The sequence below is a fragment of the Perca flavescens genome, chromosome 14 (assembly GCF_004354835.1).
Source record: "Perca flavescens isolate YP-PL-M2 chromosome 14, PFLA_1.0, whole genome shotgun sequence".
Classification (NCBI taxonomy): Eukaryota; Metazoa; Chordata; class Actinopteri; order Perciformes; family Percidae; genus Perca; species Perca flavescens.
The window spans coordinates 34,485,573-34,513,498 of record NC_041344.1 but is presented as its reverse complement, the minus strand read 5'-3'; the positions used below and the strand labels follow the sequence as shown (position 1 = coordinate 34,513,498).

Below are 27,926 nucleotides of genomic sequence, written 5' to 3'. Positions count from 1 at the left end.
TTACTTGCGACGGTATCCAAACATGAGAAAGAGAACACAGAAGATGATACAGGCGGTGCCAATATGGATGCCAATTACGATGCTGCCAAGAGAGGCCTCTCCATCCCTGCACTGACACAGACTGTCCCCTCCTGGAAACAAAGCCAGCACTAATGAAGAACATCCTCATGATGGAAAAAAACAGATCTTCAGCAAAGCTAGCGTTTGGCACACATAAGTGGTCCATTTCTTCAAGTGTTTTACATATTGCTGGTATTATAGTCTTAATGGGATAGTTTGGCTCTTTTGAAGTGGTTGTATGAGGTAGTTATCAATAGTCAGTGTATTACCTACAGTAGATGGCGGTTAGCACGCCCCCAGTTTGGAGAAGCAGACAGGAGTACTGACACAGAAGCCAAGCTATGTACTGCTGTGCACGGGGGCAGCAGCTCAATGCATATTGGCCAATTTAAAAGGCCCACTTAGGTCGCCAGGTTAGCACACCTGGTAGAGCCCACGGCCATATATGTAGAGGTTTACTCCTTGACGCAGTGGCCGCGGGTTTGACTCCGTCCTGCGACCCTTTGCTGCATGTCATTCCCAGTCCAACATTTTTCTATTTGTATTTTAATTAATGTATACGGTTAGAAGATGGCAGTGTCTCATGTGACCTTGTTATTTGTACACACATTGACTATACAAATCACAAATCACAACATAGCAGTAAGCTAGATGGAGCCGGTTACCTCCAGGATCAGTGCTAGGCTTAGCTAGCTCTGGGGGCGTCAGACAGAGTTACACACGCACGGAGATGAGAAGGGTATGTATGGACTTTTTGTATTCTATTGCATAATTTAGATATTAGACATTTGTCATCTTATATCTTGTATGCATCTAATTATAACTAAATTAGGTTCATTATCCTTCACTTGTGTAATGTCTTTATAAAATAGTTTCTAGTCTGTTCTTTAACCTAATGATGATAAAGTCTAAGTTCAAGCAATGTCAGAACATTTTTGGAACCACTGTTTATAAAGGCTAAAATGTGTGTATTGGTTGTCAATTAGTAAATATGTTTGGGTAATATGGGATTACTAACTAAAATTTGACCATCCTAGTACTTTGCACTCTTCTACAGCACTCACAGGTGTCATCAGAGGGCCCTCTGAAAGCTGTCTCAGGACAGTGTGTGTGATCATACTCACCACTGGTTTGGTCACTCATGCCTTCCTCTGCCAGCGACACCAGTCTCTTGGAGAAGTCACTCTCCCCGTTTCCATTGTAGGCCACCAGTTTGACTTCATACACTGCACCCGATTCTAAAACAATAGGCCCCATGCAGAGTCAGTCAGGAGTTGGAAACAAAGTTTTTAAAGGGGAATGATTTGTGTCTTGACTTAAAGCGCCCATATTATGCTCATTTTCAGGTTCATAATTGTATTTTGAGGTTGTACCAGAATAGGTTTACATGGTTTAATTTTCAAAAAACACCATATTTTGGTGTACTGCACATTGCTGCAGATCCTCTTTTCACCCTGTGTCAGGTCTCTGTTTTAGCTACAGAGTGAGGCAAGAAGTGAGGATGTGTTGTTTTATTCACAATGATACTCAGTTACTCAGATACTTATACAAAACGTACACATTGTCTATTGTATTAGTGGTGCAGGGATTGCAATTGCACACCATAAAGATCAGAGAGAATATTGGATTACTTGGAATAGAGACAATTATCAAATCAACAGGTCATTATATAATCTCAAATTGTCTTGTTCTCGCATCACATCTAATTCTTGTTCTAGATCATGTCCTCTTGGCTTTCTGCATCACTGATGACCCATCTCTACAATCTCCTATTACATCAAAATATCCTTTTTAGGCTGCTGGTGAATGTATTACATGCTGTGTTTCTAACTGGCTCCATCACTGAGTGGGACCACACATCTCTAAGTGGCACCACACATTTTACAGAAATGGTCTTGATCATTATGCAATACTTAATAGGCCAAGCGCCTGTTGTGACTAAGACATAATGTGTATGCTGAGCCATGGGGCCACACTTTCAGCTGTAATTAAATACAGTGCTGTTTGATGACGAACTCGTGAGGAAATTGTCATGTGACACAGGAAATGATCATTGACAGCACTTGTGCTGTGAATGTGTGTTCAGTGAATTCTCCACGTAGTGACAGTGTGGGCTGCAGCAAAGGTTGACTGATTATAGACAGACAGACTTAATCAGGTACATCAGTGGACTCATTAATGTGTCAATAACCTTCTTTAATCAGCCTTTATGTAAACTGCAATTTATGTGAAATATGTTCTTGTATATTAATATAATATATGCATATTTAATATAATATTGTTGATGTGCCATAAGTAAATGTGGTAACACTTTATTTTACAGGTCTGTAATTTCTAATAATAGTTTTTGTTGAAGGTGGCACATTCCCCTTTGACACCATACACACCTACCCATATGTACAAAAAAAAATGAAGACATATTGATGGTCAGGCCAGCAAAGGGGGGATGTTTACTGAACACCACATAATCAACAATGCAGCACATTTGGGAGTCAGCGGTGTAAGTGCCAGATTGTATTCAAGTTGTACATATGAATGAATACATGAATACAATCTGTATTCCCATTTCTGCCATTGAAATATAATCACATAATAAAAGAAGACGGCACAGTGCAGCTGATGTCTTGTGTTCCAGTTGAATCATGTTGTTTTGTAGGTGACCAAGATCAGTGTGTTGTTATGGTTACAGCAGGTATTGAGCCCTGAGGTGTCTCTATGTAAACAAACATGGGGGAGAGACAGATGCTGCTGTTCACATATTAATTAATGTGGGCGGGAACCAAGGTTTTCAGTAAATTTACTTTTACATGCATGAACAGTCCGAGTCATTGTAAAACATGGCAAGATTTAATTGTATGCATGATTAAGGTATGAGACTCACCCAGTTTAGAGATGGTGTGGGCATTGATGTGATAGGGCAACTGGATTGGCCTCTCGAAGTCAGCGTGAGGGACCCTGCGGTAGGACAGCCTGAAGCCCTCAGCCTTGCCGGCCTTACTGGGGAGCTCCCAGAGGACCTGCACGGTGCTTGAGTTTATTACCTTGGTGAAGAAGGTGGGAGGGGTCGGCACTGGATGGAGAGCGGAGACAGAAAAAGGAGACAATGCAAGACGAGCTGATAGACTGGACAAAAAAACAGTACTATCCTCAAAAGAGATCATGAGAACAGAGCAGGTTTGGTTGAAAAATGTGGTCATTGCAGCAGCTGACAGGAAGCGCACTCAGCGAAGAAAACAATATAAAAACCACAGAATGGTAACAAAAACTACAGAAACATGAAGAATGATAAAACCAGTGCAACAATAAAACTTATGAAGGGACCTATTGAAGGATAGCAATTTCATTTCATACCAAAGCAGTTTAATTTTACAATGTACATAACATACGTATCATTCATAGTTTTATATCATTCATAGAAATATATCAAGATTCATAAACTTGATATCATGTTCTTGCACCATAAGTTGCTTGCTTGACTCATCAATGTCTCCATTACTTATATTGCATCTCTGGTTACATTATTTGCTCTTTAACCATCAGATTTCCAATAGTGTACATTACTATTTTACACAAGCACTCAATTTTCTATATAAAAATGTTTAAATAAAATGTAGTGCAAAGAGAATTTGCTGAAGAATTCAGAAAGGTTGATGCACAACCTCATGTGTGTGTGCATAGGCATATCAGGATATTTAGGTCTTTCTTACATTCAGCCTCTACATTTTAATACTTGACTTTTGAACCTTCTTACTTTTTCAAGATTTTGACCATATTGTTTTGAACATTATTCTCACTGATCTTCTCTATCTTTTGGACGTCAACCAATGTGATTCACTATAGAGACAGACAGTGTTCTTACCACCCCCTAGTGTTGTAGTCACCACCGTGTAGGACTGCTGGCTGGCTCCCAGAGGAGAGAAGGCCTTCAGGTAGAGGGAGTAGGTGGTGGCTGGTTCCAGGTTGGTCACATCATGCTGGAAGGTATCTTTACTGATGGCTTCCTGCAGCTCCAGACTGTCAGGCTCTGAACCAAACACACACAGCCATTTAGATTGAGTTATCTTATTAGAACTCCTCCTTTTTGAATGTGAGGTACAGATGGTATCTTTCGACAGTCAACTCTTGCTGTGAGGGTGAGCTGACACTAACCTCCTATCTTGCGGATGTGCAGGACGTATCCGATGATGCTGTCGGTGACGTTGGCGGGTGGCTGGTTCCATGTGATCTGCAGGGCAATGGTGGACAGCCCGATGGCTGTGAGGCCCTGGGGGGCCGCGGGCAGGTCTTTAGCCTGGGCCACGGCTAGACGGGCGCTGGCTTGGTTAGTGCCAGCACTGTTCTCAGCGATGCACTGGTAGATGGCCTCGTCCTCAGAGCTGATACGGGTCAGAGCCAGAGTGCTGCACAGATAACACACACATTCATCAACTCACTGCTCTTCACATCTACCAGACACCACAACACAGGGACTGGATGGGAAAACACGGAGGGTCAGGAGTTACAGCAACACTAGTACAGAGCCTGGAAGATACTGCAGCAGGACCTAAAATAGTCCAGCTTGATCCCGCTACGGGATTATGAACTAATTTTAACGGCACTGGGAAAAAAACAAAACATCTTTGGAATCTTGTTTTAGTTTTTAGTACTTTAGTGTTTTCAGTCTCCTTAAATTTAATATTTATTTAATATATATTTAATATTCTATATAATATTTGAACCTTTGTTCAACTGCTGTATGTACTATTTGGTAAATCTGGTTAATACTGCTGTAATCTGTTGGTCTGTCTGTAACTGATGTTGTGTACTGTCCCAAACAGGTCTCTGGAGAATGAGTTCCTGTGTCTCAGTGTATAAATAAAGGTTCAATTAAATGAATAAAAAATAAATAGGAATACTGTTAGTATACCTAACCCTAATACTACTACTGCAACATCAGCGGCTTAACTGCTACTGTTACAACTACCACTAGTACTCTTGCAAATACTAATACCACTACTACTACTTCTACTACTCGTATCACTTTGCTTTTATACCTCTCATAAAAAAAAAAAAAAAAAAAAAAAGCCCCTTTCTCAGATGAGACAACAAACAGAAATATATAGACTGTCGGTCAGTTAACAGTCAATATTTTTTATTTATTTTTTTTATTCTTTTTTTGTGGCATTTTAGGCCTTCATTTGACAGGACAGCCCAGACTTGAAAGAGGAGAGAGAGGGGAACGACACGCAGCAAAGGGCCGCAGGTCGGAACCGAACCCGCAGCTGCCGTGGCAAGGACCGAGCCTGAAAAGTATTGCCCTTAATACTTAGTAATAATAATACTGATATCACATCATAAATACTGTATGAATACTAATACTAATACAAAGACATGACTAATAGTAGTACTCCTGCTATTTCTGACATTGTTACTGCTGCTACCTGCCTCTCTCTCCAACTATACCCACATACTACTACTACTACTACTACTACTACTACTACTACTGCTGGTCAAGGCCCCAGGTTTGCTTTGTGGAAAATAAATTAAGTTCAATAACTTTATCCCATCCCGACAGGGAAATAAAAAAAAGAGCACATTTGTTTTTGTAATATGTTTCAAAGCACATTATGCATTAAAATGACAACGACCTAACAAGGCCACTCCTGCATTTTTACTTTCTTTTGAAGGAGTGTCTTATTGAGAAATCTTTTTTAATACCTTTATTTTTTTTTGTGTTGCATATTCCAAATTACAGAAATGTTTAACCACTCAACAAACCTGGGTCAGGGTAGTATTCTAACATTAGAGAACTGGTTGGTTCCTAGGTCAAACACAATGAAGGGTGTGTGCGTGGTCTGCTCCATGCACTCTAAGTACACACATACAGGATACATACACAATTCAAGAGAGTGGGAGAAACAGTTCAATAATATTGAATATCATGTAATAATGCAGCTCAGGAGGGCAGTTTCCTCTTGAGATTAGCTTGTTACAATGAACGTTAGAAATATTTGAAACTGGAATACATAGCAGTTATATATAGCTGTATATATTAGGGATCGACTGATACAGGTTTTTAAAGGCCGATACCGGCACTAATTATTAGTCGTTAATGAAACCGGTATTTGGAACCGATATGCATTTACAATAAAAATTAAAATCTTTAAATCAAAATTAAGATTTTGGAATGTTACATACTCCAACACAAAACTGTGTTAAAATGCTTCAAGAAATTATTTAATAAGTCAGAAACTTTCATCATGATACATATAAAAGATCAGATGGTGTTGTGGGGAGGGGGGGACATGAAGTCAGACTCAGTGCTGAGTGAAACTGAAGCAGAGGGAGAGACACAGAGCTGTAGCCGAGCCAAAGTCACTTTTAATTCATTAACTTTATCAGTTATCAGGCAAATAAAACCCCTCATCTTCAAACTGCCAAAAGACGGGCCGATAATCAGCCAGGGCCGATCATCGGTCTATCCCTAGTATATTTACTGCTGTATATAGATATATATAGTGTTTTTGAGAGACAAGGTTTAAATATAGAAATGAACATGTCATCAATCATAAATAAACCCATTCTGATGGATAGATGTCATCTGTTTGATTTGATGTAATTGCTGAATCATAAATCACACCCTGATTGGCTAAGTAACTTTACACCCTTGGTGCAGCGGCGCTGCCACCATGTGGTGCAGCTGGTAAGTGCAGGGATAAAATGTATGTAGTGGTGACTTGCATTGATTTTTTTTTTTTATAGAAAACCGAAGCCTGAGAACACCACTGCTTCCATTTTAGAGGAGATCTTGCCATATGTGTATTTTCAGATCCTAGACCTAGACTGAGATTAAAATTCTGTTAGATCTGCTGCCTGCTTCTGAAAGCATCACTATGGCCTGTGCCTCATTTTCTCTTTTGTATATATGAATATAACTCCCATCTACATTTTTCCTGCTTCAAGTAACACTGTCATGACATAATTCAATACAGCACCAGTGCTGTACTGTACAGAAGGTGCTGGGGTTGTCATGATACTTAACTTAATGTTCAATGTGCATTACTCAAATGTTTCTTTTTATGCTTGAACCAGCCCTAGGACTGTATTCTCTGAATGTTCAGTTTGGTTGGAGAACTGCAAACCTGGGTACTCTGGGTGACATGTTAAACTTATACATACAGCATACTGTAACTGAGCAGCTTTTCATGTTCTACTGGTTTATTTAAGTTAAAATTACTTGAATTTTAATTATTTTTTTAAGTTATATTTCTGAGTCATCATTAATACTAATAATTCTTAAATTGGCTTCTTTGAGCGGTATTTGTTTGATTGTTTAATTATGTATTTTAAAGATCATTCAACTATGAGACTGTCCATACTGCCAGAGCGGACCCAAGAATGGAGAGATTAAGTCATTCCTATTCTCTAGGTTCTAGTAAATGAAGTGAAAAAGTCATTTACCCACATCCCAGTACATCACTGCCATCACTACCTGTTGTTATTGGTCAGCTTGACGTTGTGTCCAGGCATCAGGACCTTGCCATTCTTCAGCCAGATGAGGTGAGGCTCGGGGACGCCCTGGGCCACACAGGTGAACACAGCACTGCCCCCTGCTGGTTTGGAAACAGACTGCGGCCACTGCAGGAACTCAGGAGGAGCTGAGGAGACACAGAGCGGGAGATAAGACAATGTGCAGACACCAAAAAGTATCACATTACAAAACTAAAGCACGTAACAGACTCACGTTGTCCATAAACCCGGCTGCCCCCACGGCCAGAAACACTGAGAGCTGGAACACTAATGTGTGTCATACATTTATTTAAATAATACATTTACAATTTATAGTTTCAGAGGCCTGATGGGAACAATTCTCCGTAATACTGTTTGCATTATCACTCAGTACTCACTACTTTAACAATATATCCAGGTTTACATGTAAAGTTATCAACAGTTAAGTTTGTGGTTAAGAATACAAATGCATCAAATCCTCTAGACTGCAGGACTGATATATTTCAGAACATCTGTTTCATCTGGTAATTTGTTTACATTTATTAAGTGGACAACCATGTTTTAAAACCATGATGCAGTATAAAATAGGAACAAGTTCAAAGCAGAACTGAATAAGTGTGGTATGGGTTGGACAAGAATAGCTACCCCCAAAACAGATAACAGGAAAATAGTCAAACTGACACATACTGTATATAGAAAAATATATTAGAACCTTCTCAAACCATTCAGCATGTTGAGTTTGTGTTTTGTCTCTTTATCTATTTGTTGTTGAGTTTTGTGTATTTTAAAGGTTCATCTAGAGAAGGGCATTGCAAATTAGCCCAAGCTGTGAATGCTGTGCTGTGTGGCATTAGTTTATGCTAAATACTTGTCCCTATACAATACAATACAATACACATTAAAATAAAAAAATAAAAAATACATTTCAACGGTAATTATATATAGTTCATAAACCTGTGTCTGTGCTTGAACTTGGTGTCAAGCGTGTCTTCCCCCCACACACACACACACACACACACACACACACACACACACACACACACACACTGTCCAGATGCAGGGTTGCAGGGTTGATTGCTCCTCTTCCTGACCCCCAGGTTATATTAGAGGCACAATAGACATGCATATATATATATATATATATATATATATATATATATATATATATATATGCTGGGATAAAGGCAGCATCCCTTAAGCCCTAAACCCCCTTCCCCACTTCAGCATCTTATTGATCTACTGACCTCAACACCCTGTGTCACCCCCGCCCCCCAACCATCCACCTATGAGCTGAGGGGGGTGTGTCAACAAGATGACCATTTCCATAAGGACACATTCATCACTGCAGCCAGGCATTTTCTTTTATCAGAAGCAGCTCTCAGTTCATCTGAGCTAAAACTAAGCCATGAAGGAAACAGAATGAAGTGACAATGGCAGCCTGTAGGTGTGTGTGGTTGGGTTGTTAAACCATTACAGGAGCAAATGTAGACATGCTGGGGCAAAGGAGTGGTGATCAGTCAGTTTTTGGGTTTCAAGGAACAAATTTAGATTTAAATATTACATAAGTGTGGATTTTTCTTTTCTTTTCTCAACAGTGTAGAGGTTTTGGTTGGACTGCCAAATAAAGACATCCAGTATTAAAGACCTGACTCTGGCCCCAAGAACTGTTGAGAGGAGCATTACTGAAATACTGAAATGACTAAAAACCAGAAATAATACGACTGAGAACCTACAGGCAGGGGCAGCATGTTACGTATTAGTGTCCTGAAACAGTATTTTTGGTGGCTATGGTATAATATTATGTTATTGTTGTATTGTAGTGCAGTTTCAAATGCAGACAGGGTTGACTGTACAACAGACAGTTTAAAGTCTAGAAGTTGATTTTCATTCCTCAAAGACTTGAAATGAGAGGAAACATACTGGCATGAACCACACATGCACACACACACACACACACACACACACACACACACACACACACACACACACATATATATATACATATAGTATATACAGTACATGAAATGGGCTTAAAACATCCAAACACCAGTATATTTAATAACAAAATCAAGTTTAAGGCATTATTTCTGTGATGTATGGGACATTGTGTATTGAGTACCCCGTTCCACTAGTTGGCGCTGTGTCGCCACTGTTAGTGTGTTTATCTGAATGTACTAAGTGAACAAGTACTAAAGTGAACCCACGACATAACATTATTGGCGACGAGGACGACTTTTGATTACCGTTTGTTTGTTTTTGTTGTTTTTTTTGGTTCCGCCACGGTATTGACTGTGTGTGGGGAAGAAAAAGGAGTTTGTGGCTAACAGAGGCTAATGAGCTCAACGAAACGGGGAACTACTGCTAATGGTAGGAAATGGCACGACACGGATACATCGGGCATCTGCTTTCGAAGAGTCAGTGGAGCAGTGGACAGCTTACGTGGAAAGGTTTGAACATTTTGTAACAGCAAATGAGATTGAGGATGATAAAAAGTCAGCCGTTCTACTCAGTGTAATGGGCGCCGCTACCTACGGACTACTCGTAGCTCCTGACAAGCCAGGGCTAAAGTCATACGATGATATTGTTAGTGTCTTGCAGTCGCATTTTTCTCCGGCACCGATTGTCATTGCCGAGAGATTCCGCTTCCATAAACGAAACCAACAAGAGGGAGAATCAGTGAGCCAATACGTGGCAGTGATCAAACAGTTAGCAGAACACTGCAACTTTGGCACGCATTTGCTGGATGCACTGAGAGACAGACTCGTGTGTGAACTTAACACGGAGGCAATACAGAAAAGATTGCTGACCGAGACTGCACTCACTTGGAAAAAGGCTGTGGAAATAACAGTAGCAATGGAGACGGTAGCAAAAGAAACGCACCAGCTAAGTAATGCACTAAAAATAAATGCACTGTCACTGACTAGCCAGCAACGCTACAAATGTGTGCGCTGTGGGAAAACGAATCATAAAGAGGCTGACTGCTATTACAAGGACCAAACATGTCACAACTGCGGTAAGGAAGGCCACATATCAAGAATGTGTCGAAACAAAGAGCATGGAAATAGAGAAAAGAAAGTAAAACAAAAAGTGTTTACAAAGAAAAAGAAGAGTGGAGTGTACCACATGGATGCAAAATAAATGTCCAGTAGTGAGGGTAGCACAACAGATGCAGAGCTAACACTAAACATGGTGGCTCAGAAAGGAAACCTTTCACACGTGTGTTAAACCAAAGATTGAAGGAAAGACGATTCAAATGGAATTAGACACAGGCGCTGCAGTTTCTCTAATATCCAAAGAACTATATGACATGCAGTTGTGTCATGTACCTTTACGCCAAACGAATACTATACTGAAGACATACACTGGCGAGCTGATTTCACCGGAGGGGGTCATCAAAGTCTTGGTAAAAATGAACAAGCAGAAGGCTAAGCTACCACTGTATGTGGTCAAAGGGGCTTCACCACCGCTCTTTGGGCGGGAATGGCTGCGGAAAATACGGATTGACTGGCGGGAGATTAAGACAGTTCGTGAGGAGACTTTAGAAGCTGTGCTACAGAGGCACAATAAAGTCTTTAAAAAGGAGCTGGGCACAATGAAAGGCATTAAAGTGGCCATAGCTCTGAAACCGCGTCATCAACCACGGTTTTGCCAGTCAAGAGTCGTTCCCTATGCTCTGAGGCCAAAAGTTGAAGCTGAGATTGATCGGCTGAGTGAACAGGGCATCATATCCCCTGTCAAGTTCAGCGACTGGGCAACACCTATAGTGCCAGTTGTGAAAAAGAATGGAGATGTTAGGATTTGCGGTGATTTCAAAGTGACAATCAACCCCGTTCTGCAGGTGGAGAAATATCCGATTCCTCGGATTGAGGATTTATTTGCATCACTGTCAGGGGAGCAGAATTTCAGTAAGCTGGACTTGTCCCACGCATATCTGCAAATGCCTGTTGAGGAAGACTCTCGCAAATATCTCACCATAACAACATCAAAAGGGCTGTTCTGTTACAACAGACTTGCCTTTGGAATCACGTCGGCCCCAGCAATATTTCAGCGGGCCATGGACCAGGTTTTCCAGGGTCTTCCGAACGTCCACTGCTATTTGGACGATATTTTGGTAACTGGCCAAGACCGCCTTCAGCACCTGAAGAACTTGGACGCTGTCCTGGGACGCCTTGAAGAATTCGGCTTACGTGTCCAAAAGGAAAAATGTGAATTTTTCAAGGATTCACTGGAATACCTGGGCCATGTTATCGACGCCCATGGCCTGCACAAATCACCTGAGAAAGTAAGGGCGATTGTGGAGGCTCCTGCACCGACGAATGTGAGTCAGCTTCGATCCTTTCTAGGGCTGATTAACTACTACGGCAGGTTCATTCCAAACTTGTCTACCATTCTTAGCCCACTCAACGCACTCTTGGGCAAAGGCAAACCGTGGCAATGGACTTCAAAATGTGCAACAGCATTTCAGGTGGCCAAAGAACAGTTGTCATCGCAAAGTGTGCTTACCCATTACGACCCGCAACTGCCTATCCGGCTGGCTTGTGATACTTCACCCTATGGGGTAGGCGCTGTGATTTCGCACATCTTTCCAGATGGTCAAGAGAGGCCCATAGCCTTTGCATCACGGACCTTGAATAAAGCAGAACAAAAGTACGCACAGATTGAGCGTGAAGCTCTTGGCATTGTATTTGGTGTTCGGAAATTCCATCACTACCTATATGGTAGGAAGTTTACGCTCCTCACTGACCATCGCCCTCTGACCACAATTCTGAGTCCCAGCAAAGCAATACCATCTATGGCAGCCGCCAGAATGCAGCGGTGGGCTCTGCTGTTGGCTGCTCATGATTACAGCCTCCAGTACAGAGAAGCCGCACGTCATGGCAATGCTGATGGGCTGTCCCGCCTGCCACTTGCCACGTCAGTTAAGGAGAAACCCAACACTGTGGACAGTTTTCACATTAAACACTTGGAAGTCTTGCCCGTGAGCTGTAAAGAAATCTGCAGAGAGACCAGGACCGATCCTGTCCTTGCTCAAGTACTGGAAATGGTGTCCACAGGTCGTTTCCCGAGAGTTCAGCATGTGGACAGAACACTGGCACCATTCATCAGTAGGAAGGATGAACTGACTGTTCAGCAACAGTGCCTCATGTGGGGTATCCGTGTTGTCCTCCCTCCTAAGCTGCGACCCAGAGTGTTGTCCGAGCTACACACGGGACACCCTGGTGTTGTCAAAATGAAAGCCGTCGCCCGCAGTTACATGTGGTGGCCAGGAATTGACGCTCAAATCGAACAAGTGTCAAAGACCTGCCAATCCTGCCAACTCACACAAAAAGCACCTGGACCATCGCCTCTCCATCCTTGGGCATGGCCAGGAGCTCCATGGCAGAGGATTCATGTTGATTTTTCCGGTCCCTTCCAAGGCCATATGTTCTTGGTGGTCGTGGACGCCCACTCCAAATGGCCTGAAGTGCACTTGATGAGTTCTACCACGACTTCCAAGACCATACAGGTGCTGAGAGGGCTATTCAGTCGTTACGGCTTTATAAGGTTTTAGTGAGCGATAATGGTCCTCAGTTTACATCAAGCGAATTCGAGACATTCATGAAGAATAACGGGGTTAAGCACATACGCTCTGCGCCATTTCACCCCGCCACGAATGGCCTGGCAGAACGTTTTGTGCAAACATTCAAGCATTCATTGAAGTGCTCCAAGGGAACAATTTCAATCCAACCCCAACTGGATGCATTCTTACTGTTGTATCGCAACACTCCACACTCCACCACAAAAGAATCGCCATCCATGCTGTTCATGCATCGCAAGCTGCGTTCCCGACTCGACCTAATGAAGCCTAGCATTGCAAGAACAGGGGAGGAAGCACAAGAGGAGCAGTGTGCTCGTCGACAGACACGTGCTAAGGCCAGGTCATTCAAAGTGGGTGACACAGTATTAGTGCGTGATTATGGGAGAGGAGAGAAGTGGACACCTGGTGTGGTTTCGGCTGAAACGGGTCCTGTGTCTTATACGATCAACGTGGGATCTTCGGAACACTGGAGACGGCATGCTGACCAGATGCTTGCTCGACATGCAGAGTTGGATGTTCCCGAGTCTTCGAAGTCTACTTCCATTGCACCAGATCTGCCGTTGTTGGAGAACACAGTTCCTGACCCAGCTATTCCATCTCCTGATCCAGTGAGTGTACAACCTTTTCCGGTAACATCAGAGGTAGTCAACACACCACATCAGGAGACTGGTAAGCGATACCCATCTCGTGTCATTACGAAACCACTTCGTTTTAGCCCTTAAGGAAGTCCATAAGGTTGGACAGTTGTTTGACACATTTTTGGATAAGAGACTGTTACATTTGTGTTCATTTAGATTAAAGAGTCATGTCTCAAGAATAAGGGCATAATAATCCCTTGACGGGCTCGGGGTTTGGGACAGTCTACTCCCTACCTCAAGATTAGGTAACATTATACACGTTATAAAAAAAAAATATAGATGTTTTTGTTCATGTTCATGGAGCACAACATTTAGTGGAGAGGAGATGTGATGTATGGGACATTGTGTATTGAGTACCCCGTTCCACTAGTTGGCGCTGTGTCGCCACTGTTAGTGTGTTTATCTGAATGTACTAAGTGAACAAGTACGTTAGTAAAGAAGTCAGTAGTTTTCCACGAAAACACAACCGTGTCCGTGTTGTCTCTACTAACAAGATTATCTGAAGTGAACCCACGACATAACAGTTTCCTTCATTCTCTCTCTCTCCTCTCTCTCTCTCTCTCTCTCTCTCTCTCTCTCTCTCTCTCTTTGTGTATGCATGTGTGTGTGTGTGAGATCGTTATCTCTCAGGGGATAACTGTCCACCCCTTCATCTGTTCAGCTGTCCCACCATAATGTTACAAATTGTCAGGCATCCTCAGCTGACCATTCATCAGTCAATCCATACTCTGTATTGATTGGTGATTCTGTTGACCTTGAGTTTCCCCACACCTACCTCTTCTTATTACGTTAAGTCCCTTTTTGTTTGTGGCCTATTTGGGGGGTTCCACACATCTGTCCACTGTTTGGACAGGCACTGAACATAACTAGATTTACATATTTGTGAACCATACTGTGTCATTTTCCTCATAAAACTGAACATTATATTTTGCCTACTTAGTTGTGCCTAATGCAGTCTGATGAGTCAAGTAGCTGAGGATGTAAATGAAGGTACTCTGAGGAACATTAGCATCCAGAGATTCTAAATATAACTGCAATAACTAGTGATGGTCAAATGAAGCTTTGCGAACCACTGTCTTTACTTTCTGAGCTCACTAGATGGCGCTCTCTCTTCAAAGAAAAAGGTTAAATGAATGGCAGTTCAGTGTGTTTTCAAACCCTTTGTTTGCGCCATCTAGTGAGCTCAGAAAGTCAAGACAGTGGTTCACGAAGCTTCATTTGACCATCACTAGCAATAAGTATATTACTTAATGTACAATATTCTGCAATATATTGCAATTTATTACCTTTTTTTCCAATTTAAAATTTTTCCCAATTTCAAATGATGTCCCCAAAAGGAAACTTTGTCAACATCTGTTTTAGGTAAAAAGATAAATGTCTCTGTTTGTTCATCTCACTTCAATTTTACTGCTGCAGAATGGAATAGTCAAGCAGACAGACTGTCCAACACATATATCATAACAGATCCATACTTGGCGTCTGTGTATCGATACAGTATTTATTACCACGGAAAATATCACGATACTATTCTGTATCGATATTTTCGCCCCTCGCCTAGTAACTGTACAACTGTCTGATAAATGCTATGTCATAAAACATATGATACTTCCCTCTGATATTAAGTATAAAGTAACAGAAACAGGAATTCTTATTTGTTTGTAACACCAAACAACCACTACTCTATTACTATTGTTATACTTTATTATAGTCACACTCAGGCAACGCCTGGAACTACAACACCCCTAAACCTTTTCCTCCCACAGGTGACGTACACTACAGTACCTTGAAATTGTACTTAATTACAGCACTTTAGTAAATGTACTTAGTTCCTAACCAGCACTGCCAAAAATACATATTTGAAGTTTTTCTTCAACACATTTGGGAAAAAAATGATGTGGTTCAGTATATGATAATTCATCTCCAGTGTGGGAAATATGAGAAGTGTACTAAGGCCCTCAGCATGGGGTCTGCATGATGAAAGATGTGCAGCTCATCTCGTCTGCATAACAAACATGAGAAGGGAGGGAGGGAGGGAGGGAGGGATGGAGGAGGGAGGGACGTGTTTTAAGCAATTCTCCAAAGTGGCTGGCCATCCTTTGTGTCTCCCTCTACGTGGTAACACCCTGGTTGCCATGACCCCTCTGCCGGGATACTATTCATCTTCCAGCTCTCCCTAATTATCCCTGGGACCACACCTCCTTTTTCCTTCCAACTCCCTATCTGTCTATCCTGACTCCACCCCTCCTCCCTCGCTCCAACCGTTTTCACAGACATACGCCCTGAATCCTCCTGTCAAGGTCAGGGGTCAGGGGTTAAGGGTCAGAGGTTGCAGGTCCTAACCCCCCCACCACCACCACCCCTTCCCCTCCCCTCCCCTTGGACCCCCATCCTGCACCTTGCACCCTGCATTGACCGTCTAGATGTCCTCCACTTTTTGTCTCTTTGTATATTGCCTTCTTTGTCCCTTTATCCTGACCATGACCGTGGACACACACACACACACACACACACACACACACACACTGTGTGAAAGTTCAGACCTCTGCTAACCTTTACACTATAAACAGCAGCCAGCCTCACTGAACTTGACTTCAGCTAAATAATGAGTCATCACAACGTCTTTTATATTTGCTCCATTTAGTCATGGAGCAAACGTTTTCTTCTAATTTAAAAATTAACTATGAACATTTTTAAACATATTTCCAAATACTTCATAATATAAACAGTTTGGATATGAATGTTTTGTTTTACACAAATGTCTTTGTATTACTTTGTATACAAAAAAATTAGTATTTCCTAAAATGACCCAGTGTCATTAAAGACATTAGTAGAGATACCTCTCACCTTATCATAACTATAACCAATCTCAGCTCTCGCCTACTACAGTTTTGTTGTAATAATCTAATTTTTGATGAGGACATTTCGACTTCTACACTAAAACACTTTAAAAAAACACTTTGTGGGTGGCCATGTTACCAGATGACCAAAGCCTAAAGCTGGTTGTTCTCTCTCAACCCCAAAAAGAGAGCAAATTAGTCAATACATTCATGAATATATTAAAGATCAGGCCCCTCCTTTACATTAAAGGCACTGCCAATCAGTGTGAGAGCGTGACAGGGGCAAGTATTGATCGATTCGGTCAAGAGTCGGACACAACAAGAACAATTAGATGGATGGATGAAGGCAAAGCTAAATTATATGAATTTAGATTAATGTAATTAGGATTACAAGAAATCTTATGAACTGTGCTTCAGCTTTTTCTTTTGATTTATTTTTCAAATGATTATCATTTATCATTATCATTATTTGAAGTTATAGTATAAAGTATATAGCCTACTATAATTTTCTCAATCATATATATAAAATACATAAATAACTAATGAATACACTCCCGATGTGACAGAGCACCACAACACTGATAATGAAGTCTTAGGGCCCTATCGATCAGCGCAACGCCCGCCCCAAGTCTCTTTGCTAGTTTAAGACCGACGCAGTTGTCAGCTTCCCGTCCAGCGCTCACGTCGTTTAAATAACAAATACACCTGCGCCCATCTGTGGCCCATGGGCATGCTGGTCTTACAGGGAGGTGTGTTCAGGTGCATTCTGGGAGTATTGCTATCTTGAGGCAGCGGAAAGTGATCGCGCCATTAACCAACAAAAACCTGGTCAATAACGCAGCATTTCATTGTTATTTTAACAACACATTAGTAAAATGCTCCTAGGCTCGTGCACAGCGCACGCACACTATGCTTGTTACACACACAGGGACACACAGCAGCACACACACACACACACACACACACACACACACACACACACATGCAGAAGATTACAAATAAAAATATTACGGTTCAAATCTCCCATCATAATAGCAATGCTCCAAGGTCCAAACGCACCTGGCTTTTAAAGGGAATGGGAGATGATCTCTGATTGGTTTATTGCATGTTACGCCCAAAACACACCTATGAATTAATGAAGACACTAAGTACAAGCCTTTTGAACCATGCGCCTGGTGCACGGACCCTTTTTTCTGCCGTTAAACTAGCAAAAGTGGATTTGGACACGCCCTAAACGCACCTGCGCCAGGCGCTTCACGCTGTGCCCTAAGATCGTTAAAATAGGGCCCTTAAAGTGAATACATACAGGAGAGTTGTGATTTCAGTGTTGTGTGTTCACTGAAAACAAGCAGTAAGAGGAACAATCAGTCTGCTTTGGAATTATTGAAGGAGCCACCCCACCAACTTTACAGATACAGTTTGAGAGATATTCACATTAACCTAGCAGGGAGGGTCTGATTAAAAAATGCTATTAGTGGGGTGACCTCTAGCTCACCCAGTAGAGTGTACGCCCCATGTAGGCTGAGTCCTTGGCAGTGGCCCAGGTTCAAATCTGACCTGTGGCCCTTTGCTGCGTGTCGTCCCCTCTCCCTTTCCTCTCTATAGCCCTTTTTCCGACCAAGTAGTTCCAGGAACTTAGTTATAGGAACAGTCGACTTCTAAACAGTTCTACTAACTACTCTCCCCCAAAACCGTTTTTTCCATTTGCATTCACACTGGCCAAGTGACCATAGGGACTATAGGAGGGGTAAGGGAGTGACGCAAGCACGGCAATGGTCTTTATAGCGTCATCACTTGACCACATACAACAACAAACCAGCATGGAGGAGGCCGTCGGAATGTTCCTGTTGTGCCTTGCCGGGATCCTCATAACACAGTTCGAACGGCGCTGTTTAAAGGCTGGAGTACAGAAGATGAAAGCTCCAGCATAATATGATCTTAATTAATATGATGGAAGAAGATAGAAGAGCAGAGCGCAAGAGGCAAATGAAACGACGGGTAAGTTTAACTAGCATTAACAATTAGCTGGTTGAATGTGTGATGTTTGTCTTACGAGTTAGCATACGTAGGCCAATCGCAACAGACCGTGAAGAATATGTATGTTTGTGTTTCAGACGTTGCTAGGTCACTAAGGGTTCCTATGTGGAAAAGGGAAAAGGTAAAAAGACCCTACCCTGAAGTAGGAGCTGAAAGAGTTACAGGAACTTAATAATCCCCAAATTGGTCCAGTTGGAACAGGAGAAATAAAGGGTTCTAGGAACTGCAAAAATCCCTCTGGTCAGAAAGGGACTTATCTTCACTGTCTAATCAAATGAAAAAAGCCCAAAAAATAATCTTAAAAAAATAAAAAATGCTATTAGTTGCATTATGGGAAATTTAAGATCATTTTGTGTTTGATCAATACTGGGGACTGGAAACTTTATGGAAAATGAATGGAGTACCACTTTAATGCTCTTGTGACTGCATTAAGAACTGTGTTGTTGTCAGTGGTAAAAGAAGTACTTAGATCCTTTACCCAAGTAAAAACAGAAATACGTTAATGTAGAAATGTTGTCAAATTTTGTTTTGTAAGTGAAATCTTAAGAAACTAGCTGCAGTGCAGTAAACAGTATATTTCCTTCTGAACTGCAGTGAAGTAGAAGTAGTAGCATACAATACTTGAGTGAATGTATGCTGTCACTCCCCCACCACTGGTCTCCACAACATCTCTATCTGTATGCAGTACACTGTAAAAACTGGATGTGTTTGAGGTTTGAGGATTTACAGTAGGCTTTTATAGATTTAAATCCTTTCTGAAAATCAAATTGTACTCCCGTCGTTTGCAGGAACATCAGAAATCAGAGATAGCTTGGTAATTAGAAATTGAACACTGACAATGTTCATATTTCTGACTGGCCCCTTTTGCACGCCCTCAACACTCTGCAGCTAAGTGAGCTGTGTATCTTCACTCAGCCATTCCTTCCCTGAATGCACCATGCCCTGCACTGATGTGTTTTTATATTAAAGGAACAGTCCACTATTTGCTAGTTTGTCTTCCCCAGACTCAGATGTTTCAGATGTTTCATCTCTGTGTGTCCAGTACAGAGATAGAGACATGTTTAGCCTAGCTTAGCACAAAAGTGGAAAAAAATACAACTTCGAACAACTTAGTGACCACACACAGCATTCCTCAAATACTGTCCTGATAATGGTGTTGACAGGATAAAGGAGCACTGTGTTTGAACAGAAAATAGGTGAATATTAATAATTAGCTTTATTAGCAACTAGCCATCTTTTAAATTACGTTACAAGTGTATGTTTTCACTTTTGATACCCCTAATTGAATTCAATCATTAGTATTATTAATTTACAGATGTTAGACAATTACTTATATACAATTTTAAATCAATCAAGCATTTCTCCACCTTAATTATATCCCTGGCTGTATGATTAGGGTAGGGTCTTGAAATGTACAGAAATGTATACTATGTAAGACGTACAATAATAATAGGAAACAGTTACAGATTTTAGTGCCTGCTACAGTAGCCATATACTTCTGAGAAGGGTTGACCTTGTGAAATTTGTACTCAATAACCTCAGTATTTTTGAAATGCTGGTTATGGCCTTGTCTGTACTGGCCACAGAGATATTATAACCTATAACCATCTTCTCACTTGATGTTGATATGATAGCAAAGAAGAGTGTTTCCCCAAAATGGACTGTTACTGTATAGTTAGTCAATACAAAATCAGTGGCCAGTACTGATGGCTAGTGAGGAGCTCTACTGGGCCAGTATGGTATAGTATAGATTAGAATAGAATATAATAGAAAGCATTTCTTTTCAGTAGACAGTTAAGTGCTTTGCTCAAGAGCACTTCAGCAGTATGTCTCTGTATGGCCTCACCTTGTACCACGAGTCGTCCGTGTGCAGTACGTCTCATTCTGGTGCCGGGCCGATTGGCAGCACACACATACACACCAGAGTGCTGCAGGGAAACATCTGAGATCATCAGGTTCCCCGTCCCCAGAACCTGGATACCCTCCACCCCAATGGAGCGTCCGTCTGATGGACACAGACACAGAGACACACAGAGATAAAAACATGCTGCATGTTAGTAACACATTCTCCTCCAATCATGTACATTCTATTAGAAATGTCCAGGGGTACCTAGCCTGCTCCAGGAAACAATTGGCCTTGGGTTTCCTGTGGCGATGCACTCCAGGATGGCCGTCTGATGGACAGTAATGGTCAGATTCTGGGGTCCTGACAGGATGACCGGCTCCTTGTAGGTTCTTAGCGCTCCACCTGGAAGAATGAAGGAAACAAATAATGAATATTAATGAGATGATACAGCTTTCAGTTGTAAAGTCTTCATTTTGGGATACAAATTTATGTTAAGGACTGTTGTTTGGCATAAAATGGCAAACACGTCTGAGATATAGTGCAGTAAAGACAATTACTTCTACAGGTACACAGACACAATCCATATATCCCTAAAGGAACAAATAATGTAGCTACAGCCAAAGGGAATATAACTCCTAACCCTTGTTCACTCCACAGAGGTCTTTCTCTAACTACTTGTATCTATTACAACATGTGTGTCCACCTACCAGTGATGTTGAGCATGGCCTCATGGCTGTAGCGAGTGTTGGCAGGGTTGGCGGCGACACAGCGGAAAACCCCTGCATCGGCCTGCCTCACGCCTGTCACCTGGAGAATCCCCATTGGCAGGAGAGTGTACCTGGACAGGGAGGAGAGGGATGGGGGCAGGTGAGCCACCGAAAACGATTACACATACGCTAAACAAATATATGTCCCCTCTGTTTGAACCATAAGTGAAGCCATTGGAATGTGTTGTAATGAAATGTAACACCCCAAACAAGCAAACAAGGCATATGTTACAGTACTTTAATCCTACAGTATTTCAGTATACAGTGAGTGTGTTTCTTACCGGCAGAAGCTGTGACTTGGGTATTTATTTCAGGAGTGGATTTAGGGATTCGGGGGCTCCAGGCAAACAGCCTCTTGCTAGTAAAACTATTAATACCGCACAGTAAAAGTCCTTCATTCAAATGTTTACTTTAAATGAAGAGTGAAAGAGAGGCTTTATCAGCACAATGTACTATTTTAAATGTACATTTTATACAATTGTGTACAGCAGTAGTAATAGTCGTAGTTAAAGGAGCAACAAGGGTCCTACAGCGGGCATCAGAGAGGGCTCCCTCCACCGTGGTACAAAATGCTGCTGCTCAATGCAGACATTCTATGTCTATCTACTTTTAAAGCTTTAAACGGCCTTGCCCCTGGATACATGTCTGACCTGGGGTCCATTTATAAAACAGTGTGTCCATACTAAAAGTGTATGTTTGCACAATAGCTGAAAATGCTGCGTGCCAAAATAAAATCTGATTTATAATGTAAAATAAATAATTGAATAATTGAATTTAAAAAGAAATAATAATTGCATCCCACCGTCAGAGCCTGTCTGCTACTGGTGGGGGCAAGGGCACACCCAATTCAGTAGCATCAATAATCAGGGAAACCAGGGTGTGTGTCAGCCACCGCGGTGTCACCGCCTTACTGCAGCGATTTTACACACAAAAACTATATAACAACTAAAATCGTACTTTGTGATATATGCAGAGTATTATTAAAACATCTATTCTGAAAGACCTTTCACTCCATAAAAGCTTTTGGAAATGTTTAATATATGTTCTTATTTATGCTCTTTTTATTTGTTCGGTCCATTTTATTGTCTTTGTCTGTGCTCATGTCCTTATTCTTATTCCTTATTTCTGGTTTTATTTTCTTCTGTAAAGCAGTTTAGAAAAGAGCTATATAAATAAAGTGCATTATTCCATACACTGTAGTGCATGTGTGTATGGTGTTACCTGTTGTCGGTGTTGTTGAGTGGTACTCGGTCCTTCTCCCAGGTGATTTTGGCCTCAGGTACTCCGGTGATCTGACACTGGAAGCGAGCGACACTTCCCTCATCCACAGTCATGGACAGTGGGTGGGTGTGGAACTTAGGAAGAGCTGAAGGTAAACCACACAAAGATCAGCCTTAATGAGGAAAATACTGGATATGCATTTTATTTTGAAACATTAAAGGGCCACTCCACCAATTCTACACACAAAGATCAGTTTATCAGTCAGGGTTACCACTACTTAGCCTATAAAAAATGTCATATTTTTAATATAATGTCTTCTGTGACTTTGGAGGATCTTTGTCAAATCAGAGAAAATAACCTGATGACAAAAAGATACTATTGGTTACATTATGGGAAATATAGGATGCAGGGGTTTTGGAGAGATAGGTGGAGATGATTAGTGGCGTCTCTCTCATGCCAGATTTTCATACTTGAAGACACTAAAACACATTTTCTATTCCTCCACTTCTCTTTCTTGATTTTCCAACTTTTCTGAAGAGGACACATTTGGAAAGAGATTTTCCATCAGCCTTTTGTTTTTACACCATCTGCAAGAAAATTTTCGGGAAACAGCTTGGCTAGCTATTGATAACCATTAACATAAAGACGTCCTTTGGTGTGTGCAGGACTCTGTTAAAAACTTTTTATAAGTCTGTGGTTGCAGCTGCTATCTTTTCGGCAGTAGCCTGCTGGGGAGCTGGGAGCACAGAGAGGGACAGGAAAAGGCTAAACAGACTGGTGAAGAGGGCTAGCTCTGTTCTGGTCTGCCCTCTGGACACCATAGAGGAGGTGGGGGAGAGGAGGATGATAGCCAGGCTGGCATCAATCATGGGCAACACCTCTCACACACCCCCCCCCCCCTCCCTTCAGCAGCAGACTGCTGCACCCTCAGTGCTACCATAGGTCCTTCATCCCAGCAGCAGTCAGACTCTTTAATACAACATCATAATGCAGCAATGCTAGCTGGTTCTGCAATATGATCCATCACTGGACAATATTCTGCACTATGCATATTTATTCATTTATCACTCTTTGTTACTTCCAACTGAGCAATATGTCATTTATATTCACCAGCACCTTACTCATCTGCATATCTGTTTATATAAGGGTGTTTATTGTGTAAATATGTCTGTTTTTTATTATTACTATTATTATTATAACTGATTCTATTTTTCTTGTTCTTATACTTTATGTATATATTTTCTCCTATGTCTTCTGATGTGTGTACATTGTTTTTCTTTTTTCTTTTGAGCTGCTGTAGCACAGGAATTTCCCCAGTGTGGGATTAATAAAGTCTATCTTATGTTGTTTATCTTTTGGGTTAGATTAGAATCATTTTACAATCCATTTCATAATTATGTGTAGCCCTTGTTAGTCTAAGTCATGACATATTTTTTTACGCCCACAATTGTGCTAACCATACGTTGCCATGTCCTGTATTCCCACACACACACACACACACACACACACACACACACACACACACACACACACACACACACACACACACACACACACACACACACACACACACACACACACACAGGATTCCTAATGACCTGGTTGCCATAATCAATAAGGGTGTATACCATAGAGGAAGGATCTACAAATGAGAGAGAATCACCATGGCAACTCATTGCATTGACGTTAGTCCACCTCAAGACAGTCGTAATTCTCCTGGATTAACCATAAACCCCTGGTTTTATCGGTCTAATTGAAGGGGTGGGGGTGGAGAGGAGAAGGTATGTGTGTACAGTAATGTACATGCCTACATGTGCTGAGCAGTGTTATTAATAGGCTCTCCATAAGGACAAGCTGGTATGTTTTGTGTAGGGTTCGTATCTGGGCGCCTGTTCCCTCTGACAACAAAGGATCACAGAGTCAGAGGGGGGCTTGGGTTGCCAAGTATGATGCAGAGGTGTTCACTGTGTGTAGCATCATTTATAACAAAGACTATGGGATGTTTTGACAGAGAGAAGGCAACATGTGGTGACTAACTGTGGGACATCCTCAGCTCTCTGTGCAGGTTTAATATTAAACTGCTGGAGGAAATGACTGTTAATCTTTTTTTTAATTTAATTTAGATTTCTCAATATATACAATCTACATCCACATCCACATACTACAGTACAAAAACCCACAATCGTAACGATAAAGCAAGGACTCTTTGTTATCTTCAAGTAGGAGGGCAGTATTGTAGAAAGTGCAGTCTTTACATCTTAATACTGTATTATTATGTGATTATTGGCATTTGGGCAGACATGAAAACCTTTATCAAATGGCGGTGATGGATAAATCATGTTTTATTACAACTTGGAACTTTTAGTTGTATCCATCATTCCTACGGGATATGATAATATCTTACATATTCACCAGTATCATTGCTGCGATCACCTATGTCCCACTGAGCAAGACACTAAAATTCCACAACAGTTCCAAGGTAGCCTCTACACTGAGAGCCCTATAAAGAAATGTTCAAATAGGCACTAGGATGTATGTGTATGTACAACTATATTAAAGCGGTTACCCTGAATAGTCGACTATTCAATGATTTTAACTAAGAAGCCGGATTTGACTGTCACAGTCAAATCGCTGCAGCATATAATTGCTTGCTAACACCCAATAAATCAGCATATAGCCTGTTTTGGAATACATTTATTAACTAGAAGGGCACTCATTTTTGTAATTATTATAATTTTGGTGTTTGGCGTTGGGTGTGAATGGGGACTCATGAGCTAAGTATTTCTAAAGTCCTGGCTACGGCCTATAATTACAATGAGCATTACTTGTTTTAAAACAAGTAATTACTTTGAACTGGAGTTCATATTTTTATCAGACCTCTATAAAAGGAAATTTCAAAATTATGATTTTGTTTTTGAAATTATGACTAAGCATCTCCAATTACACAAAAAGATCTCATAATTAGTATCTAAATAATGAGATTTTTTCCATAATTATGAAATAAGGATCTCGTAATTAAGATTTCTGTATTTCCATATCCTATCAATGTAGCTGTAAGAATAGATGGTGTAAGGTTGTTGTGGTAGTGAATGCAATGCACTTCCTCTTTGCATCTCCAATTTCCCAGTCAACTCATTTGCACTGTGAGAAAGTTGTTCTGCTCATCAGGACATAGGAGAACCAGTGACATTATCTCCTTCCATCCCTGAGTAATATTTGTACTGTTCCAAAGCAAATATAATTGTATGGCATGAAAAATATATACAGTAGAATGTAACAGTAATGTGCTGTGTTGCACTGTCCAACACTTACATGCCAAAAGGACTTTGGCCTTGCGGCTGACCAGCATGCCATAGCGGTTTTGGGCAGCGCAGTCGTACTCGCCCATATCCGCGTCGCTCCCTTCTTTGCGTTTCTGGAAGCTCTGGATGACCAGCGTGCCATTCGCCAGCACCTGAACCCGCGGGCCGGTGGGTAAAGGCACCCCGTTTTTACGCCATGTAACCATGATCGGTTCTTCACCCTGCACCCGACAGTCCAGCATAAGCGGGCGTTCCCTTACCGCGATCACATCACTTGGCTCCAGCAGGAAAGACAGCTCTGAGGCCAAACAGCCACCTGCAGACAGAAGAAAGGTAAAGACAGGTTATCAGACAGAGAAAGGCTCTATGACTACAAATCTGCTTACTCGAAATGATAATTTGTTGTACGCTCCAGAGGAATATTCAAACTCAGAATTGTAATCAGGTTAATGTAATTCTATTAAACCATCCGGAAGTGATGGAAGGCTCAATAAAAGTCAAGACATACTGCCTGTGTGTGTGTGTGTGTGTGTGTGAATTAAGAAAAATAAAAACAGAATGAAAAAAGGAATTTCCCCGAGGTGACAAATAAACAGTCCAGCTGTCCTTCTCGTTCAGTCCACACCTTGAGAAACCAGTCAAAAAATCCAATGAAACTATCATTTAGAACCAAAGGACGTTTTTGCTTTAACATGGAATGAGTTGTACGCGGAAGAGCAACCTTGAACTGCAGAAGTGTTTTGTATAAGACATAGGAGGATTTTTCATCTCAAATCCACAAACATCCAATGGTTCCAGAGACAATAGCACAATGGGAGGCTTTTCTGGAAGACACCAAGTCTCAGAGAACCCTAACCGAATTGCCTGAAAACCCTCACTTAACACCAGAAACCGCCTCATTTGATTGATGGTGCATTTGGTTTTGCGGCCTATAACGCTTTTACTGAAGGCGAGCCACAATGGATGCTGGATGCCAGCGAGCCATCCAGCCAGAGAGGGCAACAACAATACCCGGGCTGGGGAGGAGAACACTGGCAAGGGTTGCTGGGGTCAAGTTAGGAGACCCTCCATTGATGCATGGGGCCAATTGTGACAATAGTGTTGTGACTATGCTTATTTGCACTTAAACCACAGTAACCTCTGTAAAAACTCCCGTCAGCCACCATGCACCCTAGGGCACCATCTGCCCCTTCTTATGCATCCCCTCCACCCCTCCCGTCTCATCTAGTCCTTTCAGATCCATCTCTGAGGTGACTTTCCCATGCCACCAGAGCTCTCTTCCTCACTTTTGTCCCCTCCCCTCTGTGACCTTGGTGACACTCCCAGTCTTCCCCATTTTCTTTCAGTCTTTTTTGGTGGTAATGTCCCTAATATGCAAAGAGCCTTGAACCCTTGCAATAGCCACTTTCCTTTCTAGCTGTAAGCAGAAACAAACACAGTTGCACTTGAACCTGCACAATGCCTTATCAATGTCACTGTGGAGTCTTGCATCTGTTCAACCTGTTCAACCCTTTCCTTCAGCTGGGCCCTGAGCTGGACAAAAACATGAATTATTGTTCAGCCATCATCAAGCATCACATCACACACACAGCAGCTTGCAGCTGAATATGACTTTGGATTAGCTTCAGTTATTTTGCGCATTTCTGTTCCCATTTAATTTCTACCCCGAAAGCTAGCTGATGCTGTTTGCTGATGTGTTGAACATCAGCACAACACTATCCCTACACATTTCTATTCCCACTGATTTGGGTTTTTCTTTAAAAACTAAAAGCAAACATTTTCTTACTTACCTTTAGTAGTAACTAGCAATGCAGATACTACCGGGTTTTGACATACAGTATATCTCTCTGAGATTTTTGGCCTCTAACCCAATACAATGTTGTTTGTTGTGCTTACAGCCTTTAACGATTAGATGAAACATTTCGACAGTAACAGGTATTAGGAGTTTTTCAAATGTCATTTTCACACTACAGATAAAAAAACATAAAATAATGATCTCCATTGTACTGGGGTGTAGGCAGACATCTCTGAGACATATATGTCAAAACTTGGAAAAATAAACTGACTGCATGAATAGAGAGCTCCTAAATGCCATGTTCAATTGACGCTTTAACAATTTCCTTACTGCCCACCTTGTCTTACATCCATACAT

The 27,926-nt window shown here is 41.5% G+C and overlaps 1 protein-coding gene across 1 annotated transcript; it reads right to left on the bottom strand.

Annotated features, from left to right (window-relative positions):
* Nucleotides 1-27,926, bottom strand: si:ch211-57n23.4 (immunoglobulin superfamily DCC subclass member 3). Its single transcript, XM_028596909.1, has 12 exons — nucleotides 27,917-27,926; nucleotides 25,785-26,090; nucleotides 22,473-22,617; nucleotides 21,192-21,322; nucleotides 20,749-20,886; nucleotides 20,485-20,643; nucleotides 7,532-7,697; nucleotides 4,210-4,460; nucleotides 3,920-4,084; nucleotides 2,942-3,130; nucleotides 1,185-1,298; nucleotides 1-128 (listed from the first exon to the last, which is right to left on the bottom strand). Exons 1-12 carry the CDS (start codon nucleotides 27,924-27,926, stop codon nucleotides 1-3), a joined length of 1,902 nt encoding a protein of 633 aa, XP_028452710.1.